At 37.4% G+C, this 20,623-nt stretch overlaps 1 protein-coding gene across 3 annotated transcripts in view; it reads right to left on the minus strand.

Moving 5' to 3' along the window:
* LOC115217005 (sodium channel protein type 4 subunit alpha B-like) overlaps positions 1 to 1,627 on the minus strand; it is a 155,490-nt gene extending 153,863 nt beyond the window's left edge. For all 3 annotated transcript variants that reach the window (XM_036507622.1, XM_036507623.1, XM_036507621.1), the window contains exon 1: positions 1,405 to 1,627. In XM_036507622.1, the coding sequence (XP_036363515.1) occupies positions 1,405 to 1,410 (6 nt within the window). In that variant the 5' untranslated portion in view covers positions 1,411 to 1,627. The remainder of the gene's footprint in view (positions 1 to 1,404) is intronic.
* Positions 1,628 to 20,623: the final 18,996 nt, after the last annotated feature.

Here is a 20,623-nt window from a genome sequence, read left to right on the forward strand (position 1 = left end):
GGGGTGTATCAATTACACTGACCCCAAAAAGATGAAAGGTAAATTTGACCTCAGTGGAATTTGAACTCAGAACCTAAAGATGGATGAAATCCTGCTAGGCATTTTGCCTGGCATGCTGATAATTCAGCCAGCTCACCACCTTAAATTTACTTGTCATACTGCTGACTAAATCAATTTATTGGATTAAGTTTTAATTTGTAAAATACATAAGTTTGTTTACAGTGATAGATTAGCTATTGTAAATCAGCAGTAGACTAAATACTGATACCAAGAAAGAAGTGTGTTTGTTGTATGTGAGTGCATAGGATGGGGTGTTAGGGATGTGGCTTGTGAGCAAAGAAGGGCAGCAACTGGAAAAAGTCTAAGAACCATTGATCAGCAGTAACTATTTCAGCTTGATCTTAATCCCAAAATATGAATGAGTAGCATTCACATTCCTGTCCCATAGTTTGTTAATTCTTGTAATAACACTTATTTTTTTTTTTCAGTATTTAAAATTATCATATCTTATACTTTAGGGATATTGGTCATAATTTAAGAATTCTTTCTTTTTGGAATATGTTTGATAGACTTGAATCTTTTAATATTTCCCTTTGATTATAAAATATACTTCTAAAATTTTAAGATTTCACCCATTTTTGTATGCTTTAGATTTACTAATTTCTAAAATACATTTATTCCATCTCCTCTTAATGTTACAAGATAAATTTTCATTGACAGAAGAGCAATTTTAAAATATATTTTTTATAAAAAAGAAAGCTTTCAAAGTCCCATCATCATATTATCATATACCATATTTGTTTAGGCTTAAAGAAATCCAACTTGTTCTTAAATCTGGAACCATTCCTAATTAGTTGAGTTAATAAACAATTCTTAAAATTGTAATTATTTCATTCTGATAAAATGGTTCATATAACTTAAATATTATATCTCCAATAAGAGATGAGCAATAATGTAAAATTTGGCATAAAGAATTAGCAAGTATAGACAAAAGGCTTAATTAAAATATTTGACAAAAGTGTTATCGCTGTTATTGTTAGTCTGGCTATAAGAATAAGTGTACTAGTATCAAGCTACAAAGAAAAAAAAAAAAAAAGCAAGAGCACTGCATAAACAAACCTATTTATTGTTTATTGATTTGTATCAATTGGAAAACAGTTTTAAATGCTGAGATTTGCTCAATAACTAACAATCATACAATAAATAAAACCACTGTGGGGTTTTCTTTCCTTATATAGTTAAGCAACAAATTCTGTCTTTGGGAAAACAACTTATACAACCAAAAGATATCTATTAACATTTATAGAAATTAGAATTTCTAAATTATTTCAATCAAATTATTTTTACACATGCACTATTCAGAATCAATTTAAAATTTATAGAAAAAAGTTATGTTTAACAAACCTTCATATTATGATAGTACTCATCAAGATCTTCCAGTGGCCGACCCTGAAACTTTCCAGGCACGTCCCCAATAGAAGGGGGAAGGCTTTACCAGCTTCAAATTTAGGGTTCGGCTTCAGTTCCATTACATTTTCTTCTTCATCAGAATCTGCGTCCTCTGCTTGAGCACGCCTCTCGGCAATCCGGCGTTCGATGTCAAACAAGGTTTCCCTTGTGAACAGCCGGAAATAACCGGATCTTCCAGAATCTGCTTCCACATCTCTGTCCGTTTCCATGGCTTTTATCACTACTCTCCTTCTTAGCTAGCACCAACCACACTGATTCTAAAAAATGATCCAGTGTAGCATCCTTTGAGGAAATACTGAAAAGAAGGCAAAAAATAGATGTGATATTTGCTTCTTTTTAAAAGAATTTTAGCATTGATCAACAATAATAATAGTTTCTAAAATGGGCAAAAAACACAACATTTTGGGATAGGTATAATTGATTACATTGAACACAGTACTTTGCCAGTACTTATTTACTGACTTTGCAAAATAAGAGACATAATCAACTCACAACATAAAAAGACAACTAAATATAGTAAAGAATTTTGCCAGATAATCTACTGATTCTGCCATCCACCCACATTCTAAAACATGAATAACAATGAGCCAACAAGGAAACCTCAATGTAGTTATTTGGCCTGCTAGAAATCACACTTTACCATCTGATAAAAGGAAGGACCCTTTGAATAAGATAGTCCTAGCTACACTACCTGAAAGGAAGAGGGATAGTTACAGTTGGAAAACCCTTTATCATGCACTCGCTTGTTTAGGGCTCACTCAGAGCTAAATAATGACACCAGTAATGATAACTTTGAGCTTTTATATAACTCTCATCATCATCATTTAACATCCGTTTTCCATGCTGGCATGGCTTGGACAGTTTGACTGGGGACTGGCAAGCTAGTAAGCTGCACCAGGCTCCAATTTGATCTGGCGAGGTTTCTACAGCTGGATGCCCTTCTTAATGCCAACCATTCCAAGAGTGTAGTGGGTGCTCTTTATGTGCCACTGGCATGGGAACCAGTCAGGTGGCACTGACATCAACTACTTTTGGATGGTGCTTTTTACATACCACCAGCACAGGAGCCAGTAGAGATGAGTGGGGGGGGGGGGCTGGCATCGACCATGTTTTTATGTGCCACCGGCACGGGGAGCCAGTCAGATGGCACTGACATCGGGCACAACTACAATTTCCATTTTGATCTTAATCTTGATTTGATTCTGATTAATCAAAATCAACTCTGCCAGTAACAATTATAATAATTGATTCTACTAAAGGCACAAAGCCTGAAATTTGAGATAGGTGTCAGCTGATACTTCATTGGTATTTTATTTTATCAATCTCAACAGGATGAAAGGCAAAGAGTTGGTCTCTTTGAACTCAGAATGTAAAGAAGCAAAAGAAATACTGCAAAGCATTTTGTCAAAATACTCTGAGTCTTTCTTTAAAACATTTTAATATATTATGGTTGAAATAACCAATCACTTGAAACAGCACAATATTAGAACCCGTCAAATATTACACATGTAGAAAATAAAGGATGTACATAAATAACAATAAAGTTAGATACAATAATATCCTTTTATATTGTCACCAGAAATAGCCCTCTCAATATCTAAGTGGCACTAGAATTCAAATAGGTTAAATCAGCATGTATTCTTTCAAAGGTCATAAAATAAGAGGTGGCACACAAAAGAAAGCAGAATTTTGCAATATTATTTTATTCACTTAGTTTTGCATGTTTACACTTTTATTGCCTTTAAAGTATTCTCCATTTGAAGCAATGCATCAGTTCAGACATATTTTCTACTGTTTGAAGCAGTCCTGGAACTCTTGCGATGTGATGCTTTTTAAAGCTTCCTTCGTTTTGTTTTCTTCACCTCTTCCACATATTCAAAACGTTTTCCTTTAAGGACTTTTTTCATTCAGGGGAACAAAAAGAAGTTACAGCAAGATTGGGTGAATAGGAAGGGTGGGTATAAGCAAGATCGTGCTATTTTTGGTCAAAACTGTCTCCCTCAAGGCGGTGTGCACAGGTGCATTATTGTGATGAAACCATCACTCTTCCCTTTGCCACAGGTTGGGGTGTTTTTTTGTCTCACTGTGTCTCACAAAAGCTTCAGAACTGTGAAGTAAAATGTTTGGGTAACAGTTTGACCTGGAGGAACAAATTCTGTGTGGGTAATTCCTTTTGCATCGATGAAACGAATCAGCATCATCTTGACTTTGGACTTCATTTGATGTGTCTTTTGGGGCATGGTGACACTGAATGCTTCCACTCAATTGATCGCTGCTTCGTTTTTGGGTTGTAGCCATAGCACCAGCTTTGGTCACCAGTGATGACCTTCAAAAAAGGTCCAGATCAATTTCCAACTGTTCTTTCAGTTCACAACATACATTCAATCATGACTGCTTTTGATCATCCATGAGCTAGCAAGGCACAAATTTTGATGCAATTCTTTTCATTCGCAATTCCTCACTCAAAATTCATTGGCAGGAGCTCCAGGGCACACCAGTCATATAAGAAAGTTTGCCAATTGTTCAGTGATGGTCCTCCAAGATCAGTTCATAAATTTTCATGATGTTTTCATTTGTTCAGTAGGTTGACAGTTGCCCTGAATGAGGTTGATCTTCAAGTAACAAGTGACCATTCCTAAAGCATGAAAACGACTTTTAAACTTGGACATACTAAGTATGTCTACCTGCTGAAGAAGCTAAGGCTTATTTTGCCAGTGCAGAAACCAGTTCACATGAGTCCAGGTACTTAAATGTATGTTAGTAGATTGTCTTAACCTGATTTTGCCTTCGTTTGATTTCTGTAGTTTTTCATCAGTATATTTTTGGCGATTTAATAAGAGTTTTGACTGTTATTTCAAGCAGGTAGACATACTTAGTATGTCCTTTGATTAATTTTAATCCCTTGGCTATTTAATGCTATTTTTGGCCTGCTATTGCCTGTGTCATTGATTCTGTTATTATCATTTTTTTAAATAGTTACATTGGATAATAATAGAATTAATGACACCTTCGCAAATTAATATATACATACATATATATATATATATATATATATATATATATATATATATATATATATATATATATATATATATACACACATACATATATATATGTATGTATATTTCGTTTTTTGATTTGGTTTGCAAGATACTTTATGTGAGTTCGTGTGTTGAAGCATATTTTGTTGTGTCTGGGGAGAGTCATTCTCTTTTAGTGCCTTATTATTTAGCACACTGACTGGTAAAGTTTCCACTCATTTATTTATTTTTCCTAAAATTTTCGTTGTCTTGCAATCTTTTCAGTAATCATTGACTCAGTCTGTTATCCAAGCTGCATTCTTGTGACAAAGCAAACAGAGTGAACATTTAGTATAAAACCGACAAATATCAAGGAGTGATGTTTGTAGAGGCCACAGCCCATGGAGAACTAGCCCATAGATTTAGGAAAGCCCTAAGGGAGACCAAACTCAACATTAAGATTGTTGAAAAGCCAGGGAACTCCATCAAATCACAACTATATAGGATGTATCTCTTTGAGAATACCATATGCACCAATGATAATTGCATAGTATGTAGGATTAGCTCTGGCATTAACTGTAGAACTAGAAATGTAGTCTAAAACATAAGATGCATAGGTGCTTGTAAAGACATGAACATGACATACATAGGTGAGACATCAAGGAGCATTGTGGAAAAAGCTAAACGAACATTTGAGGCAATATGACAACAAAAACAGTCCTCCATACTCTACCAACATACCAAGGACCAACATGGAGGCAATCTGGGTCAACATGACATGTGCATTTTATCCAAGCACCCAAAGGACCTAACACTCAGAGAAATACAGGAATATGTCCTCATAAATGAAACATCCCCAGTACTAAATAGGAAATATATATAGTAGCTAATCATACCCCCATACCCACAGTTTACATTTATATACAGGTAGAATAGTTAGTAGGCTGTTTTGTAGATGTGTGCATGTGTGTGTGTGCATATGTATACGTATATGTATATGTATATGCACATGTATGTAGGCAAATGGATATTAATGTAAATAGATAGACATACAGATGGATAGGTACATAGGTAATATGAACAGACAAGCACGCATACACACATACATATGCAAATGAAGACTGAAACACCTGGCCATATACACACACACTTCACTTCACACAAGGACACATATGGAGACACACATCCATACATACAGACATAGTACATAGTCACAAAAACCCATACACTCAGACATGCACACACAAGGAGACAGAGGTACACACACACAAGCAAACACACACATACACACACAAAAACATGAATATGCAGAATACATGCATATAAACGTACACACATACATACATACATATGCACACAGACACATACATACATGCATACTTACACTTACATGCATGCATGGATACATACATACATACATGTGTATGAGTACACACACTGACCCACACACATGTGCACAAACAAACAAAAAGAACGCAGCTCAGATAATGGACAGAGTCAACAACTATTGAAAAGGTTGCAAGACACAACGAAAATTTCAGGAAAAATAAATAAGTAAATGAGTGGAAACTTTACCAGTGAGTGTGTTAAATAATAAGTCACTAAAAGACACAATATATATATATATATATATATCTTTATATATAAAAGTGAAGTTGTGTGTCTGTCTCCTATGATTTAGATTCCTACTCCCACATTTTGCGGTGCAGTGTAACCAAAAGTGGGTATCTTATAGTCGTGATTCATATCGAGCCCTTCTGGGTATTAGTGCACGTCTACGATTTAAAAAAAAAATTACCATCAATTTTTCCCATTTGTAATGAAATTTTCTGCTATTATATAAGGGAAGTAACTCTCTAAAAATGTATTATTAAATCTCAGAACGTAAAAAGCTACAGTAACACCCCCACCTTTGTGGTTAGCCATATTGAGATGGCTATTATACTTTACATCTCTAAAAATGCTTATATAGTTATTTCCCTTACAAACCCGAGCAACGCCGGGCGATACTGCTAGTATATATATATATATATATATATATATATATATATATATATATATATATACATATATATACATATATATACAGAGAGAGCGCGAGAGAGAGGTATGAATGATATAGATGGTGAGTTAACCAAGAGACTGACGTGTATCATGCATATGCAAGGTGCAAGTAGGAGAGATTTGCATAATGTGTGAGCAAGAGAGCAAGTGGATCTGCAAGTGTGTACAAAACTGCAAAATTACACTTGTATGTACACATATGTATTATGCAAGTGAGTCTGCATAATGTGAACATAGTGTGTGCTTTCATGCAAATGGCTCTGCAGAAAGATAAATGACTGATGGTGATATTTTTGCAAGCATACATATGATTTATGACATCTGTACTAGAGAAAAAAATAGTTTGTAGAAAGTTCTGCATTATGCAAACTACTGGATGCTAGAGCCATTTGTTGCTGCCAGTGATCTGCTGCAGAAGTGTTTAATTTGTTTGTCACTGTTGAATTGTGATGGCTTTTGAAAGAGATGCTGTGTTGTAGTTGGTACGTTCAAGCTGGTATGCAGTATTTCTGATTGAAGCAAAGTAATAACAGAGGTGAAAAATGTAGACTCTGACATTATATTGAGCATTAAATAATTGGGTTTCTAACTATGAAAAACAGTGAGTAGGGTTACTAGACCAGAAAGGAAACAGGAATGTCTGACTGAAAAACTAATGCAGCTAGTGTTAGTGTAATAACAACAGAAAGTCAGAATACATATTGTAGGTTAGGAAAACAGTTAGAAAATAAAACTGCTTAATTGAAGGTCAAGTTCACCACTGCAGAAAATACTGAATTTGTAAATATGGGGTTGCGAAAAATGCAGAAAATAATAATGAATTTGTTAATACATGTTTCTAGAACCATACAGAAAATGTTAATGAATTTGTAAACATGTGTTCAAAAAATTTTTTAAAGTGTTCTATTTTGAAAGTCACAACAGATTACTATATCTTGTAAAAGCAAGAGGAAAGGAGCTATGGGAAAAATAGCTTTGAGCTTCTGTGTTTTCATAGCCAAAATAGTAGACAGTTTAGTGAGATGCAGTTTAGCTTTGTGTCAAGAAGAGGTACTAACAATGTCATATTCTTAGTGGAACAACAGCAAAATTCCTTCACCAGGTGTAAGCCACTATACCTAACAGTCATCATCCTGAAAAAGGTTTCTGACAGTGTTCCACACTTTGTTATCTGGTAGTAGCTAAGAAAACTAAGTATAAATGAATAGCTTGTGAGGTCTGTGCAAAGAAATGTCGAGGTGCAGTCAGTGAGGCAAGTGTTTGCCTCACTGACAGAATGAAGTGTGAAGGACAATTGAAGTATGCATTTGGGAGTCAATTAAAGCTTAGTCCCAAGACTCCTCCAGTTTATTATACTTCACCAAGTTATAATAGAGAAGTTTAGGGCTGTCTGTGGGAAACTCCTGCATACTAATGACCTAGTTCTTAGAGTTGAATATGCAGTAGATTTAGAAAAGAAATTTCAGACTTAGGAAACAAAATTTTAAATTGTGAGGCATCAAAGTAAACTCAGCAAACACTAAAGTTTTGATATGCAAGAAAGAAAATTCAGCTACCATCAAGGAAATGGCTGTGCTTACTAAGCAGATAAGGAATGAGTAGAAATTCCATATGGTGTACCAAGTGTGAACTATGGATACATACATACTATGGATACATCCATGACAGGCTAACAGTAAAGATGAACTGTATATGTTGCACAGACAGATACACAGGGGTACTAAGCACTAAGAGCACATGTCAAAGAGATTTTCTTAAATGCTTGAATGGCTCCTTAGAATTGCTAGTTTTTGTTACCTAAATGATTTAATTTTCAGAAGAGATGTAAGAACAAGAGAGAAAAGTTGAGAATGCTATTACCAGTATTGGTAATAGCTCTCAGAGTGAAGGGCAGATTGTATTGTGATTGTGTATAATCTGTAATGCTATAAGGTATTGAAACGTGGCCTTGAATGCAGAGGATTTGCAAAGATTAAAAAGAAATGGAGTGAGTATGCTCTTTTGATTATGTTAGTGTGCATGTATGATGCAACACAAATGAGTTGAGACAAGCTGAGTATAAGAGGAATCACATGTAGTGTGCAAGAGAGAAGATGGTACAGTGATGGTACAGGCATGTAATACATTAAGAATATGCAGTTGTATAAAAAAAGAGTAGGTTACTCAAAGTAGAAGAAACTTAGGAATACATGAAATGTAATGATGAAGGCTGATCTAAGGATGCTGAGCCTTACAATGTCGATGATAAAGGAACATGATGATTGGCAACAGAGTACTAAAAAAGATACCACCCACTCATGCAAGAAAGACTTTTTGAACATTAAAATGATGGTAGTAATGGCAGCTAGAAGGTATATATGTACATTTGGTTCTATGTCCCAATATATTTTTGTTAAGCTTCCAATTCCTGTTCCTTACCTCTTTGATATGCTTATCTCTCTATTACTAACCTATAATTCATCCTTTCCCCATTCAATCTCTCCAACTTATACTCTCTGGTATCCACTTTGCCATTATTCTGTTTCTCTCATTATACTTTCACTCCAACACCGCAGCTCTTCCATTACCCCCACCTTTACTACTCTCTCTTTTGGTCATGTTGCCTTGAACAAACAGACACCACAGAATAGTGAGGACTCTTCAGACTTGTGGAGCATTCAGTAATCCCCATTGTTGGTGCTGCTATAAAATGCCCTAGTATATGCTGTAATGTGGTTAACAAATGAAAGGAGACAACATAAGAGTTAAAAGGACCCTTTATTCTATCATGCTGAGAACATGCTGCTGATACAATAAAATGTACTTAGTACATTCAGAGTGTGACAAATTGGGCAAGTGTCTTCTAATATTACTCTGAGACCATCAAACCCTTTGGTAGTCAGAAACGAAAAAAAAAAAAAAGAGAAGAAAACCAAAAGGCCTGCTGTATCTCTCTCTCTCTCTTTTTGTGTATGTGTGTGTGTATGTCATCAGCCACCAGCCAAGTACCTTCACATGCACACACACACACACATGTGTGTGTATGTGTATATATATATACATATATATATATATATATATATATACATTATATATACAGCATCAGTTGTTGTGTGCAAGAGAGACGATTGCGCTGGTATGGTCATGTGGCGAGAATGGATGAAGATAGGTGTGTGAAAAAGTGCCACACCCTGGCAGTTGAGGGGACCTGTGAAAGAGGTAGACCCAGGAAAACCTGGGACGAGGTGGTGAAGCATGACCTTTGAACTTTAGGTCTCACCAAGGAAATGACTAGAGACCGAGACCTATGGAAGTATGCTGTGCGTGAGAAGACCCGGCAAGACCAGTGAGAACAGTCAGAATCAAAATCAAAATGAAAATCAAACCAAATCAAATCAGATATCAGAAAGCAGAACCAAAATTGAGGTCGATCAACATCAATGGAAGTAGCAGCTGTGGTTAAGCAAACCATCCGATCGTGGCCGTTGCCGGCACCACCCCGTCTGGCCTCCGTGCCGGTGGCACGTAAAAGCACCATCTGCTCGTGTCCGTTGCCAGCCTCGCCTGGCCCCCGTGCCGGTGGCACGTAAAAGCACCATCCGTTCGTGTCCGTTGCCAGCCTGGCCTGGCCCCCATGCTGGTGGCACGTAAAAGCACCATCCGTTCATGGCCATTTGCCAGCTCCGTGTGGCACCTGTTCGGGTGGCACGTAAAAAGCACCCACTACACTCACGGAGTGGTTGGCGTTAGGAAGGGCATCCAGCCATAGAAACACTGTCAGATCTGACTGGGCCTGATGCAGCCTTCCGGCTTCACAGACCCCAGTTGAACCGTCCAACCCATGCTAGCATGGAAAACGGACGCTAAATGATGATGATGATGATGATGATACACACATATATGCATATGTTACTACCACCTTGACTTGACATCCCATGATAGTCATGAGTGTCCTTCATTTCTAATCTTCCATAAAAACATGTCTAGCTATGAGAAAATATTAGCTTACTTGGAAACCAGTGAGGGTTGGCAACAGGAAGAAAATCTGGCTGTAGAAAATCCACTATAACAAATTCTACCTGACTGATGTGAGCATGGAGAAGTGGACATTAAAATTATGATGATGTAGATACATACATATAAATATCTCTTCACACATATTCACATATATAATTACTTAGACTTACATACCCCCGCCTCTCTCTCTACACACACATGTAATTTTTGGACTAATGGCCATATGTCAGTTAGTGTGTTGAGTGAAACGTTTATCGTACTGAATAAAGACTGCCAAATCTATCTTCTGTTTCTTTCATCAGTTATGATATATATATATATATATACACATACACAGGGTGCATAAGGTATTTGAGGACATACCGTTTTTGGGTCATTGCTGTAATTTTTTGCTAACTCTGTATAATCTTTGTTTCAGAAGATAATGGCAGACCCTCAGCTTACTCAAGAAATGAAGTGGCATGCTTTTATTGTGGTTATAAAGGCTAAGTATAGCGATTTAGAAATATCTCGAATTTTAAAAGTTGCCATATCTTTCTTCTACAAGGAAATGTAATACCAGTATCAAAGCATAAAAAGCATTCTAAACACTCTGAAATCACCAGAAAACTTGAATTTATCCAGTAAGTTCAACAGACCATTGATTACAATCCCAGAAAGTTCATGAGGTCAATTGCAAAAGATCTCCATGTGTTAGAAGGAGCAGTCAGAAATGTTGTCCCCGAAGACATCAGATATAAGTCTTGTCAGAAAAAGCAAAGGAAAATCATTACATCAGATCTAAAAGGCTCTTAAACAAACTGAAAAATCCAGCAGAAGATTATTTGATTTGGTTTTTCTCAAACGAGAAAAACTTCGACCAAGATCAAAAAGTTAACAGAAGAAATTATAGATGGTTATGTGCAGACCCTTCTGAAGTTCCAAGTGTTATGCATACAAAATTTCCTGCAACTATCACAGTTTTAAGGGTTGTCAGTAATGAAGGACATGTGATGCTTCCTTACTTCTTTCTACAAGGCCTTAGAGTTAACTCTGCTGCCTACAGTGAGGTCCTGGAAATAATTAAGCCCTGAATAGACAGTGTATGCAATGGAAGGCCATATGTGTTTCAGTAAGACTCTGCACTATCACACATGGCTCTAATAATACAGGAATGGATGGCTGAAAATTTTCAGGATTACATAACCCCTAACATTTAGCCTCTTAATTCCCTAGATCTTAATCCATTGGACTATTATATGTGGAGCATTGTTGACAAAGAGGTCAATGAACACACTCATAACAGCAAAGATTTTTTGAAAGCTGCTATAGTCAGAATAATGTTCAAAATGAACTAGGACCACTTGATTCAAGCATGTAGATGATTTATATCTCATATAGAAGCATTTATTGATAACTAAAGTTATTACTTGTTATTACATGTCTGTTTTTTATAAACATAAATCAGTCCTCAAATATCTTACACCCCCTGTAAATATATATATATATATATATTTGATGAAATTGTAGTCATGGTCAGTGCTGGTGACATGTAAAAGACACCCATACTCGTGGCTGGTGTTAGGAAAGGCATCACTGGGTTACCAGCCCCAGTCAAACCGTAAAAAAAAAATGCCAGCATGGAGAACAGAGGCTAAATGATGATGATGATATATTTATATAACATACATCTATATATATATAAAGCTGAAGTTGTCTGTGTATGGCAGGTTTGGTAGCTTTCAACTAACACTATCTCCTCCGAGACCTTGCGACGCAAGTTGACCAAAATTGAGAGTATGATAGAAGAAGGCTTGCTCTTCCTTCCGTAGAAGAAAAAAATTCAAATCGGACCATCTTAACACCAAAAATTATTTACATCAAAAAGGCGCTTTTTTTCTATGAAAATCCCTATTTTTTACGATTTTTTTACTGCTGTGTCGTCATTTTTCGGTGTATTTCAACCAGAAAAATGTTCACTTAAAGAGAATAACAAGTTACATAATGCAAAACTCTTACTTTTCAAAGATTCCAATTCTAAAGGGTCGAAAAGAAAACAAGCCCGAGCAATGCTGGGCTATACTGCTAGTATATATTATTATTATTATTATTATTATTATTAATGTGAGTAGAGAGAGAGAGAGAGAGAGAGAGAGAGAGAGAGAGAGAGAGAGAGAGAGAGAGAGAGAAGAGAGAGAAAGAGAAAGCAGCAAATATTTTCGTTACATTGTGGTGTTTAAAGTGTAGTATTTGAGAAATACTGTTAAAGGGGTCAAAAAGAAGGTAGATAGAGAACAAGTAAGAGAATGAATGAAAAAGAGAGAAAATGAAAGAAAGAGAAAACTGAGGGAGACATCACCTTATCACATTTGATATTTCTAACAAGTCAAATGAGAAGATGCATTTAAATATTTTTCTCTTCGCAAAGAACTCTTTCTACTTTGTCATTCTCGATCTTTCTTGATTTGAACTCTAGCTTCTCCCCCACTCACTTTAGTTTCAATTTTATAAATATTCGTGAATTTTTTCAATGAATTTAACAATGTACTTTACCTTTTACTCATACGTTTGGTGATTTCCCCGCGAATAATACGGGCACTGATACTGTTGTTACGCAGAGGCGATAAGGTTCTACGTTATTGCGTAACAATTGTAAAATGTCGTCTGCTTAGAATTGGAAAGACAGGAAAAGTTCGGTTGTTTCCGGATAGTTTCGGCTTCAACGTAAACGGGTTGACCTAACAGTATATGAGTGTATGTGTGTGTGTGTGTGTGTGTCTGTGTGTGCGTGTGTGTGTGTGTGAGAGAGAGAGAGAGAGAGAGAGAGAGAGAGAGAGAGAGAGAGAGAGAGAGAGACGGTAGTGATCTGATAATAAGTGTAGGAGCAATATGAGTATCAAAAAGAGGCAGTAAACTGGCCGACTTTTGGAGAAGGAAAAGAGCGGAAAATTGGGGGACAAAAATGTAAAAGATTGAAATGAGCTTAAACTCACAGGGCCTGATGGATTTCCAGCAATCCTCTTACAGAAATGCAAAGGAGCTCTAGCGAATTTCCTGTTATATAGAATACAGGAATACTTTGACGCCCCTCTCTCCCTACTACTCCAATTTTGTAAGCTGTAGAGAAGGGATGATTTGTTTACATTGAATTTACTAACATACTTTACCTACAATTTAGACATTAAACAGTTTGTTCATATGAGTACAGAGACTTATATCATCTTCTAACAAGAGCAATAAGGTTCTAAATAATTATTCGTTGTTACATTGTAAAATGTCGTCTGCTTAGAACTGGAAAGTCCGGAATAGTTTCGACTCCAAATGATTAACAATACTGTGTGTGCGAGTGTATCTGCCTGCGGGCAAGCGTAAGAAAGAGGAAGAGAGGTAGATAGATAGGTAGAGCGATCGATCATCGATCGAGGAGAGAGAGAGAGATGACGAAGGAATGATAGAAAGAACAATGAAAGGGAGAAATGAAAATTATTTCATGCCTACCCGACGTTCGTCGTGTCTGACTTAAAACCGCATTCCACCTTCCTCCTACTTTAATTACTATATAGCAATAATTTTAAAATTCCTCAAAAGTAATATTTTTTCCAATATGATTATAATCTACATTAAAACATTAGAAGAAACAAAGTCAGAGTGTGTGAATTATCCGAAACTCCTCTCACACTCTCTGAAAAAAATTTTCACAACAAATTCCTATATCATCGTAATGTACACTATCTAAAACAAATTTGAAGAAAAAACAACATCGTGAGGGGCACACTTATGTAGATAAGCCATATATAATCTATAAACACGCATATATATATATATATATATATATATATATATATATATATATATATATATATATATATATATATATATATAATATATATAATATAGATAGATAGATAGATAGATAGATAGATAGATAGAGAAGGATTAATTATATGCCAGAAGTGTTGAAAGCAAATGAATATGAATGTATTGTCAGGTGAGTTGTACATACACACACACACACACACACACACACACCACAGTTCAGAGAGATAATGTCATCCGAAGGTCCTGGGGGTACTTTTTGGTTCATTATTTACATTATTTATATTTGACAGATATTTGTCCTCATGTTGTTGTTAACACAACGTTCCGGCTGATATCCCCTTCATCCCATCAGGTGTCTTGATGGAATTTCGAACCTGGGTTCTCATTCCTAAAGTATTTTTCGATAACATTTGCTCGGTGATACGGGTGAACGGTCACCTTTCGGAGCCTTTCGACATCTTGCGTTCGGTTCGCCAAGGATGCCCTCTCTCCTCCCTCCTGTACGTGTTGACTCTTGAGCCATGACTGCGGAAGCTGGAGGCTCTGAAGAGTATCCCGCGCGATCTAGGATGTGGAAACAGTGTGTCTGCCTATGTCGACGACGTCACCGTGACGGTGTCGAGCCACAAGCACATTGACCTGATCGGCGAGACGCTAAACGAGTACGAAGCGGTGACAGGTGCAAACATTAACGCAGAAAAGTCCGTGGGCTTGCAACTGGGCACCTGGAGAGGCAAGTCCATGTCGTCCAACAGCGTCGTAGGGCGCTGGACAGACAGACCCGTTAAACTGCTCGGAGTCTGGTTCGGTCCGGACCTCCAGGTGGATAAAAACTGGGAAGTGACGAGCAGGGTGGCCAATCTCACCCAGAAATGGACCGAGAGGAAGCTGTCCTTGAAAGGTCGAGCGGAGGTGGCGAATGCGTACATCGCATCCGTCATCTATTACCGATTGACCGTCGTCCCTCGTCCCGACCGCCGGTTGGCCAAGCTGGTGCTCTTGCTCTTCAACTTTTTGTGGAAGGGTCAGGTACCACTGCTCAGGCGCTCCATCTGCTGTCAACGGCCGCTGAACGGAGGCCTTGGCATGCCGTGGTTACTGATACGCAAACATGCGCTCAGGCTACGGCATCTCAAGCGTTTCCTAGACGGTGAACAAGTGTGGTCGTCCTTTGTCAGACACGAGTTTCTGCAGCTCGTCTCCTTGACAGAGCTGCAGTCTTGGATCAAACGCAGACCGAGAAAGGGCGCTTGGCACCTCGAGTGCCGTCAAGCTCTCTCCGCCCTCAGTCAAGCGGGCAATGCGATCGGTAGTAGTTCCACGATAGCGTTCTATAGAGGGTTAGTGGAAGAAAAGTGCGATGACGTTCTCGGGGAAACTCTAGGCGTTGACGATAACGAGTTGAACAGTCTGTTCGGAAGAACTTTCGGGCCGGGGCCCATGGATAACTTCCAGAGGTCCCTCGCATGGCAGTGCTACCGAGGAGCGCTGCCTATTCGAGATAAACTCTACTGGCATGGAAGTGCCGTCAGCAGGGCCTGCCCGAGGTGCTGCCAGGACGATAAAACCGTTCTGCACGCACTCGTCCAGTGCCCGAGTATTGCTGACCTCTGGGTTTATGTCGAACAGCTACTGTCGCGTATAGGGCGGATCCGGCTATCAGCTGAATCCATAGTGAAGATTGCCCAACCGACCTACTTTAACCGGAAGGGCAAGGGAATTTTTCCTTCTCTAGTGGCTGTAGCGAAAGAGGTGGTATGGTGGACAGGTTTGAAAGGACTAAAGTCAGACACTTTCCTCTTTGGCCAAGGCCTCATCAACTTTTTCAAGTCCCACTTGAAAAGGAAGATGAGAGTAGAGAGGGAAGTGCTGTTTCGTAGCAAATTTATTGCAAGGTGGGTGAATGTCGGAAGAATGGCCAGTATGAACGGACCAATTCTGAGGATACACCTGTAAAAAAAAGATAAATTAAAAGGAAAAAGGGGCTCTCTACCCGCCTTTTGACCAGGCTCCCGTGGCTTTTATGGGTTTTTCCACGAGTAACCTTTCGTAGCGCCTCCCAATATTGGGAGTTTTTACTTGTTATATTTTCGTTGTTATCTGCATTTTTACACGGACTTTCAAACGGACAAAAAACCTTTTGTAACTTTCGTCATGTATTTTGTCCTTACATGTTTTATTTGATTTTGTTAGCTCTTGTGACCAATAAAACGAATTTAGTTTAGGAAAAGGAAAGATCCAAGGAAGGGAAGACGGAGAAAAAAATCGCCAACGGTACGCGCGGTCACATTTGAATATCTCTCTCCTCTCCTCTCTCTCTCTCTATATATATATAGATATATATATATTATATATATATATATCTATAAAATACACATACGTATATAGATATATATCATCCATCCATCCATCCATCCATCCATCCATCCATCCATACATACATACATACATAAATATATACATACATTATACGTTGAGAATCTACGCAAACAACGATACATACATGCGCACACATATACAACAGTGCGTGTGTATCTGTAGATAGTTTCGAAATAAATAACGATGTGTGTGTTTGAAAATGTGTAGATGAAAGCGAGGTAGATGATAAAAAAAAAACTGATTATTAAATTACGACCCTGAATAAAGAAAATCCCGGACACCAACGACAAGGATGGATTTCAAGGATAAAAAATGTGATTTACAGACCTCTAAATTCAACCCATTAGAACAGTTATTTTTTTCGTGCTTTTCTCTTGCTTTTCTAGTCGACGAACTGAAATTTCATGGAGTCAGTCTTCTCATTTGTATGTATATTGTATATATAGATCGTATCTATACATGCTTTATTGCCTAGTTCTATCTATGGCAAGATAATCCTTTGACGTTGTTTATCAACCATCGGGATCTATTGTAAGTAAAAATATAATCTAATCTATCTATCTATCTATCTATATCTATCTATCTATACTATCTATCTATCTATCATTATAAAAACAAGAGAAAAGATGGAGAGGAGTGGCTGTGTGGTAAGTAGCTTGCTTACCAATCATAGGTTCTGAGTTCAGTCCCACTGCGTGGCACCTTGGGCAAGTGTCTTCTACTATAGCCTCGGGCCGAATAAAAGCATGTGAGTGGATTTGGTAGACGGAAACCGAAAGAAGCCCGTCGTATATATATATACATATGTGTGAGTGTATGTTTGTGTCTATGTTTGTCCTCCTAGCATTGCTTGACAACCGATGCTGGTGTGTTTATGTCCCCGTAACATAGCGGTTCGGTAAAAGACACCGATAGAATAAGTACTAGGCTTACAAAGAATAATTCCCGGGATCGATTTGCTCGACTAAAAGCGGTGCTCCAGCATGGCCGCAGTCAAATGACTGAAACAAGTAAAAGAGTAAAAGAGTAGCGTTGACAAGACCCGGTGCCTATATTGCTAGGTATTCAACCAGTTTAATCTTGGATATTTTTATACCTCCGAAGTTTATATCCTCACCTGTACTTTGGTACACACACACACACACACACACACACACACACACACACACACACACACACACACACACATACATACATACATACGTACGTACGTACATACATATATATTTACATACATACATATATATTACATACATATATATTTACATACATGCATACATTCATACATACATACATATATATATACACACATATATATACATATACACACACACACACACACAAACATATATATATACAGTTAATCCAAACATGAAACACAAAGAGAAAACACAACAACGCGAGGACGTGGAACAACATATATATATACAGTTAATCCAAACATGAAAACACAAAGAGAAAAACACAACAACGCGAGGACGTGGAACAAGCATAGTGTTTATTGGACACTCAGGAAGGAAGAAAGAAGGAGGATTTAACGTTTCGAGAAAGAGCTCTTCGTCAGAACATAGGAAAGGAAAGATCCAAGGAAGGGAAGACGGAGAAAAAAAATCGCCAACGGTACGCGCGGTCACATTTTGAATCTCTCTCTCTCTCTATATATATATATATATATATATACACATGCATATATAGATATCCATCCATCCATCCATCCATCCATCCATCCATCCATCCATACATACATACATACATACATACATACATACATACATACATACATACTTATACGTTGAGAATCTACGCAAACAACGATACATACATGCGCACACATATACACACGTGCGTGTGTATCTGTCGATAGTTTCGAAATAAGAACGATGTGTGTGTTGAAAATGTGTGTGAAAGAGAGGGTATTATAAAAAAAACTGATTATTTAAATTACTACCTGAATAAAGAAAATCCCTGGACACCATCGTAACAAGGATTTCAAGGAAAAATGATACGACACTCTAAATTCAACCCATAGAACAGTTTTTCGTGCTTTTCTCCTGCTTTCTAGTTGACGAACTGAAATTTCAATATGTCAGTCTTCTCATTTGTATGTATATTGTATATATAGATCGATATCTATACATGTTTATTGCCTAGTATCTATCTATTGGCAGATAATCCTTTGACGTTGTTTATCTCCAGGTATCTATTGTTAAGTAAAAATATAATCTATCTATCTATCTATCTATCTATCTATCTATCTATCTATCTATCTATCTATCTATCTATCTATCTATCTATCTATCTATCTATCTATCTATCTATCTATCTATCTATCTATCTATATGATGAGCGTGTATTTTTATTTACACCCCAACACACAAACACACACACATCTACTACATATGTGGAAAATCGGTGTGTGTTTGTGTCGTTGTTAGCTAACTCCTACATCGTTTTATTGATTTTGATGATTCTTGACACGTGAGTAGAACTTATGTCTGGAAACCTCGTGACATACTTAGATTGTTGAAGGGACTTTTATATCTACCTCATATAGCTAATTTTTTTAAACACCTAAGGGAAATAACCCACAGCACCTGTACAATATAGTTTTTAAACACTGAAGGGAAATAACCCATTTCATTGTTTATGTTCGATTACTTTGAATATTGATTTTTTTGTGTGCCCCTTTTCTAAATTTTGCAGACAATATCACTTTTATATTTTGACACGTGAGTAGAACTCATGTCTGGAAAACTCGTGACATACTTAGATTGTTGAAAAGAAATCGACAATAGGGCTCTTCCAGTGGATCCTTCTATCTACCACATATTACTAATATTTTATTTAAACAACCCAAGGGAAATAACCCATACCATCTACAGATTTTAGTGAAGCGATCACTATTTGATTCTCACGATCAGCCGACCTAATTCTGCATTTCACTACTCACAGTTTTTGAACTGCTAAACATTATTATTGCACTTCCTTGATTTGAATCTTAAACCTTAAAGACTTCATTCATACATTTCTATGCATACATACTGGTTTGATAATTCTGCATTTTTACAGTGACACTTTTTCCATGACAGTTGATAAAATTTTTATTCCACAACGTATTTGTAGTGGCTTCATGCAGGCATAGGGTGGATTCGATGCTCGACTGCCAAATTTCACTTTACACTTCAACAGCGCTTTTCTCACGGTAAAACAGTAGTTTTCCCGTGAATGACACCAGTTATGCATTTCCCAGATGCCTTCGCTAAGCAAAATAATGTCTTTGCCTCTCGCCAACCTCCGACAACCTCCGAAAACCTCTCTCGCCAACCTCCAGCGATCTCTCCCTCCTCCAGCTGACAGCTTTTTGTACTTTTTGTAACGGAAAATACACCTTTTGTGACAATTATAACGAAATTGCTTTCTTATATCAGAGTAATAAGGTGTTTCAATAGAACATGTTTACCCCCGGGAATAACCAAGTACACCAGCTAGTATATATATATATATATATATATATATATATATATATGCATATTTTATATACATAGGCGCAGGAGTGGCTGTGTGGTAAGAAGCTTGCTTCCCAACCACATGGTTCTGTTCCACTGCGCGGTACCTTGGGCAAGGGTCTTTTACTAAAGCCTCGAGCCGACCAAAGCATTGTAAGTGGATTTGGTAGATGGAAACTGAAAGAAGCCCGTCGTATATATATATATATATATATGTGTGTGTGTGTGTTTGTCCCAACCATCGCTTGACACCGATGCTGGTGTGTTTACGTCTCCGTAACTTAGCGGTTCGGCAAAAGACACCGATAGAATAAGTACTAGGCTTACAAAGAATAATTCCCGGGATCGATTTGTTCTATAAAGGCGGTGCTCCAGCATGGCCGCAGTCAA

The sequence above is a fragment of the Octopus sinensis genome, linkage group LG11 (genome assembly GCF_006345805.1).
Source record: "Octopus sinensis linkage group LG11, ASM634580v1, whole genome shotgun sequence".
Lineage (NCBI taxonomy): Eukaryota > Metazoa > Mollusca > Cephalopoda > Octopoda > Octopodidae > Octopus > Octopus sinensis.